The following is a 12689-nucleotide window of genomic DNA, read 5'->3' as shown; positions in this document are numbered from 1 at the left end:
ATGTACAATAAAATTACTGAAATTTATCAAATGCATCCATATCCCTTAATGGATTTGCAGTTTATTAAGCGACATATTACTAACTGGCACTCTAGGTTTCTAGAGACCATCCCCTCTTTGTGGGAGCCATTATTGTCCAAATGGTTTTCTTCAGGACTAATCTCTTTCCTAACCTCAAAGAACAAGTAAATTCCACGTCATCCCTTTGCGCGATTCTGAACTCCAGTGGAATCACCTGAGAAAATAAGAGTCCCTGATGAGTTATGTGAAATAACCAACCGAAGTGCAATTCTTGAATTAGGGAGGGTCTCTAATTTAAATACTAGGCCACCAGACTACTGAAGGTGATTCTCTAGAATAGGGATCAGAAAGCTGATCCCTATTGCCAGAAAGGAAATCTTTTTGGCTTTGCAGGCTGTAGGATCTCTGTCACAACTAATCAGCTCCGCTATTGTATTATGAAAGCAACTATAGACAATTTGTTTATAAACAAATGAGTGAAGTTGTGTTCCAATAAAGCTTTATATGTGAACACTGAAATTCGAATTCCATATAATTTTCATATTTCACGAACTATTCTTCTTTTGATATGTGTTTCCAACTCGTTAAAAATGTAAACGCCATTCATATTTTTATCCTGTTGGCCATACAAAAGCAGACGACGTACTGGATTTGGCTTACAGGCGGTAGTTTGCCTGACCTCCCCTGTTCTAGATTTTCCCAATTACCTCATTACCATTCCTACCTGTCACAGACTGTGATGGACTCACTGCTTTGTGGCTCCAACTCCTTGAGGCTCATCCCGTGTCCCCTCCCCCTATCAAGGTGGTTGGCCCTAACATCTCATTGCCTTGTAAATACGGAAAATAGAACTAAGGGCATGTATCAATATATAGACTTGTTAATTAGATATATTCTATTTTAAAACTAAATATATTGATTTTACTAATAACAATAACAATCCTGCATGGAGACAATAAAGATTAAATGATGGGAAAAGCTAAAGGAGATGGCTTATCTAGCTGGAAGAAGACAAGTTTAGGGACGATGAACTATTATATACTTGTTGTGTTACTGGTGATTAATAGCCATCTTACATTTCAGGGACCCCTGTATGAGAAAGTATAGATGGATTCTTATAACCCCCATTACCAAAAAAATGCAGTTAACTCAGTGATAGAAGAACAGCATTATCTTTCTACATAGGAAAATTTTAATAATCGTAAAGAGTGAATAACTATTCAGATTCTAGCTCCCTATAAAAAAATAAGAGGAAACTAATGCAAACTGCATAAGAACAGGTTGAATTAGATGTAAAGAAAGAGTGTAACAGTCTAGAAATTTCAAAGGTCAAGGCAGAGTTCTTCATTAAGAAAAGCACAGAACTGGAGTAAAAGCTACCTTTGACATCAAATAGACGGAAAGAAGTCTTTAAAACCCTTCTGATAGGATGTGTGATTAGACTACATTCTTTTGTCGGATAAAACCCTACCATTAATGATATACATTCAGGAGGATTTTGCTTGTCGATTAGGCAAAAGTCATGCTGAAGGCAAATGGAACTGAACATTCAAGAAGACATCCAGGACTTCCCTGGTGGCGCAGTGGTTAAGAACGCTCCTGCCGATGCAGGGGACACGGGTTTGAGCCCTGGTCCGGGAAGATCCCACATGCTGCAGAGCAACTAAGCCTGTGTGCCACAACTACTGAAGCCCGCACACCTAGAGCCTGTGCTCCGCAACAAGAGAAGCCACCACAATGAAAAGCCCGTGCACCACAACGAAGAGTAGCCCCTGCTCGCCGCAACTAGAGAAAGCCCGTGCGCAGCAACGAGGACCACCGCAGCCAAAAATAAATAAATTTAAAAAAAAAAAAGAAGAAGACATCCAGTGACTGAAAATACTCACAAACAATATTGGAGCAAACAATTTTAGTTTGTCATTAATTGTGGAAATAGCCCTTATTTGGGGACAAGATTTTGCAGGATCTTGCTACCTGATGGGAAGGTTTAGAAGATATAGAGTTGGTGAGGGCCCAAGCCTGAAGCAATGAACAAAAATAACAAGAGATAAAAAAAGAGAACAGTTAAAAGCCTTTGAAATAAGACTGAAAATTCAAAACTAAAGTAGAAAAGGAAATCGGTAAAGGGATACGAGAAGTGGTATCATGCAGGTGTTGTTAGAGGAGAAATAAGTAGTTCATGTAGTGAATTTGTTGAAATGAAGTTATTGAAGAGAGTAGAAAATTAATCTCTCTCTCTCTCTAGTTTTGCCTGTTCTCACATTACTGTTGTTTTCTTAAATAGGAAAACTTGTTCAAAGGATGATTCATCAATTAGGATTGCATTTGGCTGCAAGTAGCCAAATTTTATTCCGGTGGCTTGATCAAATAGCCCCACTCAGTATCTTCCTGCTTCCATTCCATTGCCTGCAACTGTATCATATCATCAATTCCAGCTTCAAGGGAACCTGCTAATTTGAATTTTATTTTGAGTTGGGCACAGTGCTTTCCTGAGCAGTGTTGTGGTTCTGTTAGTAAGAAAAAAGCAGGGTTAGTGGAGACAAGCATTTGGGTTAGCAAGTGGCAACGTCTGCGATAAATAGTATAAACTTCTCAAATCAGTCTAGGTGTTGTACTTTTGACCAGAGTCCTCCTAACATCCCTATTGTTTTTCTGCCTTTTAAAAAAGATCACATTTTCTATCTGTCTGGACTGTCATTGTTCTAGTCTTAAGGTTATAACACATTGATATTTAAGTAAGATGAGGCCTCAGATACTTTATGTTAAAGATGATAAATTTGTTACTGAGAGGAAGTACCCCTGATAAAAATCTGAACTTCATATTATGCTGCTAATCATCTTCAAGTTAAGAGCGGTACTGGCTACAACGCTATCGGGTGGTTATATACAAGCTATTGGCTTTAATGTGTAAATACTGAAAAATTATCGTCAGTGTCCATTTTGTAGTCTGGATATAAAATAAAGCAGTAGGCATCAAAACATACACCAGGCAGTGTGCATACTTTCATTTTCAACTTAAAATTTTGCTTCATATCTGTTAACCTTTGTTTCCTATATGGTGTATCATATAGAATCAAAAGTGTTTTTCTTCCTTGTGATGTTTTTCATCTTTTCTTCCCACATATGTAGAGCAAAGAAATGGGAGAAATGTCAAATTATAAAGATGTAACAAGATCCTAGAAGAAAAGAAATCCTAGTGATTTCTTTTTTTTTTTTTTTTTGTGGTACGCGGGCCTCTCACTGTTGTGGCCTCTCCTGCTGCGGAGCACAGGCTCTGGACGCGCAGGCTCAGCGGCCATGGCTCACGGGCCCAGCCGCTCCGCGGCATGTGGGATCTTCCCGGACCGGGGCACGAACCCGTGTCCCCTGCATCGGCAGGCGGACTCTCAACCACCGCGCCACCAGGGAAGCCCAATACTAGTGATTTCTGCAGCAACAGAAATGTTACCTTATTATATTACGTAGCTCATCTGATGTAACATGTATCAATGTATTAATGGTTCATATTATTAACATAACGTCAATAATTAATATAAGTGACCCCCAAAGAATATCTCCTAGCTATAATAGAAATGTTTCAGTTATTTGGATATTATTATTATTCCACCTAAAAGGAAAAATGATTAATTGCTAAATTTGAAATTATAAATCATTTTTAAAAATTCATTCATTCTTTCCTTTTATTTTTTAAACAACAGCTACAGTAGAATGTTACAATCCAAGAACAAATGAATGGACCTACGTTGCCAAAATGAGTGAGCCCCACTATGGCCATGCTGGAACTGTGTATGGAGGCGTAATGTATATTTCAGGTAAATAATTGCAAATGCAATTAATGTAATGCATAGACTTTTAGCTGTGTCGCCATCTTTCCATCTGGTGTTAATAATAATCCTGGAAATGGATAACCAAAATATAATTTGTATTGATTTTAAAATATATTTTGTGTGTACATTTGCATATGAATCCTTTGGCATTTTATAAGTTTATAAGACTAGCGGCAAGCCAGTCCTACTGTAAATACCTTACTTAGAAGAAATTGGGAAGCTTTCAGCTTCTCCAGCTTGCCTTTCAGTCCCCATACCCTGTACTCCAATAACTCGGTACTCTAATAACCACCATTCATATTCTCTATAACAACATTTAATTCATTTTTGTTCAGAATTTAGCTAAACTCTATGAGGCAATATATCATTATGTAACATATAAGCTCTACTGTGTATAAAACTTGCTACCAATATACATATAATGCATAATAATGTTCATTCTCTCATTTAGTGCAACCCATAATATATGTTTCTCTTGTCCTTAGCATTATAATGGGTTCTACTATGGTGTCATTGCATAAATAATTCTGTGTTGATTACCTGTATTTTGGCCATATGCACATATACTTTTCTGATAAAAAATTCGGAAACAGTTGCAGTTCGCTCAGTGTCCCAGTAACAGCTTTCATTCTCAAAACTGTTGGTGTTCAAATCATCCTTCCGTAGAATTTAGAAAGGAGTCTTATTTTAATGTAATGATCACTTCAGGTATTGAAATTTTATTCCGTTATTCAGGTTCTTACCATTTGGCCCTGACACAGTCTACCTCTGACAGTTTTCCCCCTTTTGAAGGCCTGCCAGTGTCAGGCCAGCAGTTACACTATTAGAGAACAAAGGCTGAGTCTTTGTGGTCTGAGTCTCTGAACGCTGCCTTATGAAATCTCTAATGAAGAAGGATCAGGGAAAGGCCTGTAGTGTGTGACTGGCAGGTTTCTGGTGTTAAATATATGAGCAACTATGGGACATCTTATATTGAAAGAGCCATCCAGGAAATCATATGCTCCACTAATCAATGATTTACACCATCCACCTATTTTACGTGTGTAGCTGCTATGCCATTATAAGGAGGGCTCCAAGTCTTCTGGGGGGGAAAAAAATGACATTCGAATGGTTCTAGTGGTGCTTTGGCATAACTAGGGTATGTTGCACGAATGACCTTCCCAGTCAAGAGTAGGCTAGGAACCACAGCTGAGTTTCAGACCAAAGAGCACTGTTTTGCTTGCTGACAATTCAGTGAAGTACAGAAAAAATATCTAAAAGCAGGAAAAAAATCGATTGCCATCTGGCCACCAGACATAGAGCTCTGAGTGATATGGCTAAAGATTAGTTTAGTTTTCTCCCTAATCTGCAGAATATATGGTCTGATCCTTTCATTGTACAGGCTGATTTAGATGTGCTCTAAGAATATACTTTGTAGACGATAGAGACTCGATAGAGCAACAACGAATTGCTGTACATACAAAATTCCATATATATTCAGCATTCTAATTCTTTAGCTTTTTAAGAGAGGACGTTACCCACCCTCACCCTACCCACCCAAAACTCGACAAAAATAATCAGTTCCGAACATTCGTCTAAGCTTGTACATTTGGACAATACTTTCGACTTTTCCGAAGCACTGTGATTTATTTCAGTTTATAGTCACAATCCTAATGAGAGAACTAGAGTGGACATTCTTATCTGACAAATGAGGAAACGGGCGCCTAGGTTTTAAAGTGCCCTAGCCCTGTGCTCAGCACCCAGAGGGTGCTCGCTGAAGGGCAGCAGAAGTGCATGATGCTTTGTAGTTGGGATTTCCTGTAAACCCAACTCTAAGAGTGGCCAAAATATGTTTTCATTCTGTAAAACCTCTTAAATCCCATGGGTCTCTGTCTGAGAAAGTCATTACAATAATATAAGCTGCATTTTTGTTCTTTAAGGAGATGAAAGTGTTATTTTCTTTATTTTTAATCCAGAGAAAGTATAGCAGGGAGACATTTATAAGAACAAGGTTGATAAGCTCTAAAATGTCATAATACCTGGATAGACGTTAATGATCTGTGACCTGTGACAGAGTCTCCTATTTACTTTTGCATTTTTATAATAATCTGTTTACCCCATGCCTGTAATTTTCATTCTCTAGGAGGAATTACTCATGACACTTTCCAAAAGGAGCTCATGTGCTTTGACCCTGATACTGACAAATGGATCCAGAAGGCGCCAATGACCACTGTCAGAGGTCTGCATTGCATGTGTACAGTGGGAGAAAGGCTGTATGTCATTGGTGGCAATCACTTCAGAGGAACAAGCGATTATGATGATGTCCTAAGCTGTGAATACTACTCACCGATCCTTGACCAGTGGACCCCAATTGCTGCCATGTTAAGAGGGCAGAGTGATGTTGGGGTCGCTGTCTTTGAAAATAAAATCTACGTGGTTGGTGGGTATTCATGGAATAATCGTTGTATGGTAGAGATAGTGCAGAAATATGATCCAGATAAAGATGAATGGCATAAGGTTTTTGATCTCCCAGAGTCCCTGGGTGGCATCCGAGCTTGCACACTCACAGTTTTTCCACCTGAAGAAACCACACCATCACCTTCTAGAGAGTCCCCTCTTTCTGCACCTTAAGATCGTCCCTACAACTAAGATGCTGTAGTCCTATCTTTGCAACGTGTCATGGATTCTCTTCTTTCACCCTCCCCCTTAAGTAGTGTATGTTAGGATTAGCCTCCAGTAATTGATACAAATATTGGAAAAAAGACGACATTGATGTCCTTTGTGCTGTTTGTTTGGTGGTAACAAAACCATTCTGGAAATGTATCCCATAGAAGCTGATGTTTAACATACGAGGAGAAAGAAAAAAAAAAAAAAAAGCAAGGCAAAGTATTGTCTATAAGATGTTTCTGCAGTACTTTTTTGATGCTGTGTACTGGGTGTAAGGTATTTGTCATCTTACATTAGAAAGCCCAATAAACCAAGTTGAAGGTGGATTATAGTAAATGTACAACTGTGCTAACTAGGCTTCAAAGTAAAAAGTTTTCCTTTCATCTTTGACTGTGAGATGTGAAAGGGAGGTAGCCCGCTCCAACAGGAAACAATAGACAAAAGGTTGCCAACTCGCATGAGCTACCTCCCTCTTTTCATAAAGTATTTTTGACATATCTGTCAGCCCACCTGTCTGTGGGGTACGTTGAGAACACATCAAGTTTCTTAGACACACAGGAGAAAGAATAATTGTAATTCACGAATATTAATTTAAAAAAACAGCATGACCCCTCAACTTGTAAGCAAGGCTTTGGGGTTCTTTAAGTGTGTACAAGTATAGACACACACATATATCAAATAGAAGAATTTAAAAAACTGAGTAGCACGTCAAACAAATGCCAAAAAGAAAACTTTGAAATTTCTTCCAAAAAGCAGCTTCCATTAAAATGGGAATTCAGTATGCACGTACTGAATGCACGTATGTAGAATCATACTGAATCTAGGTGAATAAGGGCTAGAAATTTTGAGCAACTCAATTTGTCATTTGGCCAAATTTTTCCTTCCAAAACTGTAATGTACACCTTCTCCTTTGCTGTTGAGGTAACTTACATATTATATGTATTCTGTATACTCGGTTCATAAGATTATTTAGCACAAAGTATAGCAGCTCCACCTGGTGAGCTACTTTCGCTCAGTGAATTCCACTTCCATGTTTTATTTTTTTTGTTCAATAAAAACATTTAATGTCGCTTTGGTGTGAGGTATCCTGTTCTTGTCTGAGTTGGCTTCCTTTGGCTTCCTTTGATTAAATACCTTTCTTTTTTCTTTTTAGTATGCCAAGATCCAAATGATCAGAACTTAAGAGTACTGAACAGCTTGGATTAATGAATACTAATGACTTTCATTCAAGGAAGAAAAGAATTTGACCAGGTCAAACTTCATTGGTGAAAACTCATTGTTGGTTGTCTTTGAGGAATTAGTTTGTAGAAGATGCTAACTGACCCCTCTCCATCCCCACAGGGTAATAATATGTCTAAACCACAAGAGCAGTGAAATTTCTGAGGTCGGTTTCCCGGGTCTTCCAGAAGATCCATCGTGCCTAACGAGAAGGGATTGTGTAAAATGACTTAAGAGATTTGTTCTTGACCGAAAAAATGTTTTTGTAAGAGATTGATAATTATGTTAGGGCCATATGTATGATCTTTCCTACTTTATCTGCAAATGACCCGATTAAATCTGAACCAAAAATTTCGAGCTATTCCAAACCAACTAGAGTGTTGCCAAAGTTCTTATCTGGTGGAGAATTGCCAGTGCCCATGTCACTGTCTCTGTCCTGAGTTAATCATAATGAAGAAAACAATTTTCCTATCAGTGGTACTTTTGAATGTTAGGAGAAGCCTGGTTTGAATTTGAAAGACCCTCTTTGGCAAGATTGTTCTTAAGTCAGAGAAACTGGTCACGTGATTTCAGTTGTCTGCTTATAGGCAGATCAGATTCAGCCATTTGCAGAGTTAACACCCTCCTGAACATGGGAACATGTACCGGACAGACTAATGGTCCCACCACAGTCCAGTATGGGTGTTCCTGTTCAGGCGGCTCTCCTCCAAGCAGCAAAGGTTTTTTCCATCTTGTGGCTTCTTCTGCCTCTTGGGTCCTCGGAATCTTCTCCGTTCAGTCAGCAGAAGAAAAATGGAACATTGCAGGTATGAGGGCCGTCGGGTTTGAAAGAGGCATGCATCACTTCTACCCACGTTCTGCTGGCCGGAAGTCAATCCTGTGTCCACACAGAAGCCCAAAGGGGACTGGAAAATAGCAGATAGCCGCGTGCCCAGAAAGAAGAGGAAACGGGGCTGGTGATCCGGTCGCAGTTTGCCGCAGGGAATAACAAAGCACAAGGTTCTGTTTGACAGCTTACCTTTTCTGCATCCAGGCCATATGTTATTTAGAATAACAATTCATGTCATGCAAGTGCTGTTATTAAACAATTCCAACAGCTGGTAAATTATTACACATTTTCCTTCACAGCGAATTAACAATTTTTCTTTATAAAAAATCTCTGACAGTCATTAGTTGGCTCTACAAGCATTTCTCCCATTTGCCTTTCTTAGGTTCTTGATCTACTTGAAAAAGGAGCTACTGAATACATTAAATCTCAAAAGGTTCATCATTTCCCTTCCTGGTCAAGGTTGGTAGAGTGAGGAAGATGAAAGAAAACAGCTACTTTGCCTGTTTCTAGAATTAAAAAAAAATTCAGCTCATAATCAGGTTTGCCCTGAAAAGTAAAATGATGACCTGAACCTGTTTCCTCTCTAATATTACTTTAGAGACTTAACAATATATAAGTATGTATTGTTTCCTTGCAAGTTGCTAAAATAATTCCCTCCCATTATACCCGGAGAGAGTGCCCCCATAGGGCAAGTAAGTGGTGTTGTATTTCATTAGTTCAACTGTGACCTTTTTTTTTTTTTTTTCCATTTCAAGGGCCTTTGTGTATTGCCCACCCCCCCAAGAATGGTAAGTAGACTTCCTCATGTGGAAAGTTGGCCCTGCCTCTAATTTTATTCTTGGCCATTGTGTCTTATTTTCAAGGCACTAGACCTCAGGTTTAGTCCTTTCCACATCAGAGATCTCTTGGAGTATGCGGGCAGGAAAGTAAACGTGAAACAAGTTCACAGGGATTAAAGGAATTTTATTTTAAATTGGTCAAATCACGTAGTATTTTACAACTCTTGGTAATTATAAAAAGGCAAAATACGGAAAAATTGGTAAATACAAGAAAGAAGAAAAGTCATTCATCTCCCCCCCATATCAGTAACGATTGCTAAATGTGAGTATATTGGTTTTATACAATTATCAGAACGTTACAGGTTGGCCAACGTTTTCTGTAAAAATCAGTAAATATTTTAATCTCTGTGGGCCGTTGGTCTCTGTGGCAACTACTCATCTCTGATGTTGTAGTGCAAAAATGTCGATAATGTGTAAATGAATGAGTGAGGATGTGTTCTAATAAAAGTTTAGGACACTGAAATTTGAATATCATATAATTCTCACGTAGTATAAAATATGACTCCTCTTTCGAGTTTTCAGCCATTTAAAAATTTTTAGCTCCCGGGCCATAGAAAAACAGACCATGGACCAGACTTGGTCCATGGTCTGTAGTTTGCTGACTCCTGCATTACAAGAGTGCATTTCATTATCATTCACTTATTCTTTTTAAAAAAAATTAATCAATTCGTTTATTTTTAGCTGCTTTGGGTCTTCGTTGCTGCGTGAGGGCTTTCTCTAGTTGTGGCGAGCGGGGGCTACTCTTTGTTGCGGTGCGCGGGCTTCTCATTGCGGTGGCTTCTCTTGTTGTGGAGCACGGGCTCTAGGCGCGCAGGCTTCAGTAGTTGTGGCACGGGAGCTCAGTAGTTGTGGCTCGCGGGCTCTAGAGTGCAGGCTCAGCAGTTGTGGCGCACGGGCTTAGTTGCTCCGTGGCGTGTGGGATCTTCCCGGACAAGAGCTCAAACCCGTGTCCCCCGCATTGGCAGGCGGACTCTTAACCTCTGCGCTACGAGGTAAGCCCCCCATTTATTCTTTCAAGAAACACTTACTGTGAACGTATTTTGTATCAGTCAGTGAAGAGTCCTAGGGTCTACAAAGATGAATAAAACTGAATCCCTGCCCTCAAGGAGCTCAGTCTAATTGGGTAGATAGATGCTTACAACGTAGTGTGCTGGAGGCTAGGATGGGTGTCTAAAGAAGCCACATCTGAACAAGTCACAAAAATAGATGTTTATAAAATGAATGCCTGGGACTCGAGTGCCTGCATTAATAAAATACAACTTTTCTTGCCACAAAGCTATAAATAAAAGAATACGCATAAGGAAGGGGCAGCCAGTCCATGAAAGCCCAGCTCCTGCCCCCTGATCAACTTGATCTATTTACCCCAACTCCCAACTTGCTGGTTCTGTGCTAAGTAGGGTCACACACAACGTGTCCTTTAAAATACTCTGTAACCAGCAGAGTACAGGATGGGATATTTAACAAGACTTTCCTAAAATCTCTGTGCGTCAATATGTTTTTTTACTGCAAGTAACAGAAATCCCCAACTCTAACAATAAGGAAATGTGTTTTCTCACAGAGCTGCAAAGCCCACTGGAGATAAAGGAGGCCCCAGGCAAGATGTACTTAGCTCAGTGTCATCAAACTCCCAGGTTGGTTTTTTTTTTTTTTTTTCCTCATATCCCCACTCTGTTTGCAACAGCATTTGTAAACACTGTGTTTTGCCAGTAGCATCCCTTGTTCACATCCACAGAGAGAGAAAACCTCTCCCTCAATCATGGAATTTAAATTCTCTTTAGTCTGATGGAGGCAACCCAGGACATATGTTTCTCGTGGCCCTGTTGCCAGGGGAATGCGGTGCACGGATTGGCTTAGATTAACTATCTTACGTGAAATTGTTGTTGGGGAATTAACCATAATACCCTCCTCTCTCAGGAAGAACAAGAAGGAAACATGGAGAAGGAAATTTAGCTAATTGGACTGACTGGTTCACTTTGTCCCAAATCAGTCTAGGCTTTTTCTAGGTTCATGTTTTTCAAAGTCTGGGTCACAACCTATTAGTACAGAAATTCCCAAAGTGTGGTCCAGGCAACCTGGTGTCTCTGAGACTCTTTGAGGGAATTCATGAGGTCAAAACTATTCTCAAGTGTACAGTGGCATTTTCCAGAGGTTGAAGGACACGCGGTGATACCATCACTCTGTCAGGTAATAGGATATGAGTTTGTGTATTCTTGTATTTTAAAAACCCTCAGGGAGTTCTCTGGTGGTCCAGTGGTTAGGACTCGGTGCTTTCACTGCCGTGGCCCCGGGTACAATCCCTGGTCGGGGCCAAAAAACAAAAGCAAAAAAAACCCTCTCATTGTTCGTTTCTAATACAGTAAACATCAATAGCTATAACTCACATAAACACAACCTCTTTGGTATCCTCAAATTTTAAGAATGTATGGGAGTCCTGAGACCCAAAAGTCTGAGAACTACTGAGTTGTAAGATCAGTTTTAGAAACATTTTGTACAGAAATGGAATAAAAAATAGAGTGTGCCGTACATCATAAATGTAAGTATTGTTTTGTGAAGTTTTCTTTGGATTATGTATATGTGTTTATATATACACATGTATTTAATCAAAAGAAAAAAATTCACAAAACAATACTTATATATGTGTGTGTGTGTGTGTGTGTGTGGTTACAATATAAGTAAAATGTTCTAATGTGGGACCTGATCAAAAATGGTTGAAAGCACTGCTCATTGGTCCTGAGCATACTCCATGTAACAAAGGCCCTCTTCCCACCATTCCCTCCACCACCAAGGAACACACTCAAGTCTCCTGGGTTGTTTAAAGTCCTGACACCAAAGAGTGAGGCCCCAGCAGATACATCACCTAAGGTTTGATTTCTCAGTTCTCATGTCTTATCTGAAAATCTACCTGTTCCCTCAGTGATTAAACCCAGGCAGCCACAACCACCTGTAAGGTCTGCCCTAGCCTGGTAGGAATTTGCACCAAAACCACATTAGACGACAACACATACTCTGAATGTAGCGTAAGTGGCACACAATCATGGCAGCAGGCCATGATTTTGATTCGTCACACAAATCTCTTCACGAAGGTGTTTCTCAAAAGGAACAGTAGCTGTAATAGACATTAATAAATATGGAAAGCAGGGACTTCCCTGGCGGTCCAGTGGTTACGACTCTGCGCTTCCATTGCAGGGGTCACGGGTGCGATCCCTGGTCGGGGAACTAAGACCTCGCAAGCTGCGTGGTGTGGACAAAAATAAAATAAAATGTACAGCTTTCAAAATAAGGAAATAAAGGAATGAATAAATACAGAAG

General features: G+C 39.6%; 1 protein-coding gene across 5 annotated transcripts in view; it reads left to right on the top strand.

Moving 5' to 3' along the window:
* The window catches only part of KLHL13 (kelch like family member 13), a 191964-nt gene extending 184401 nt beyond the window's left edge, over positions 1–7563 (top strand). For 3 of the 5 annotated variants that reach the window (XM_065900569.1, XM_065900573.1, XM_065900571.1), the window contains 2 exons: positions 3720–3833; positions 5971–6458. In XM_065900569.1, the coding sequence (XP_065756641.1) occupies positions 3720–3833; positions 5971–6458 (602 nt within the window). Of the gene's footprint in view, positions 1–3719; positions 3834–5970 lie in introns of all 5 variants that reach the window. The other 2 variants (XM_065900570.1, XM_065900574.1) reach the window with 2 other exon arrangements.
* The last annotated feature ends 5126 nt before the right edge of the window (positions 7564–12689 follow it).

The sequence above is a fragment of the Phocoena phocoena genome, chromosome X (genome assembly GCF_963924675.1).
Source record: "Phocoena phocoena chromosome X, mPhoPho1.1, whole genome shotgun sequence".
NCBI lineage: Eukaryota > Metazoa > Chordata > Mammalia > Artiodactyla > Phocoenidae > Phocoena > Phocoena phocoena.
Note: the sequence above shows the minus strand (reverse complement) of the source record. Positions and strands in the feature narration are given on the sequence as shown.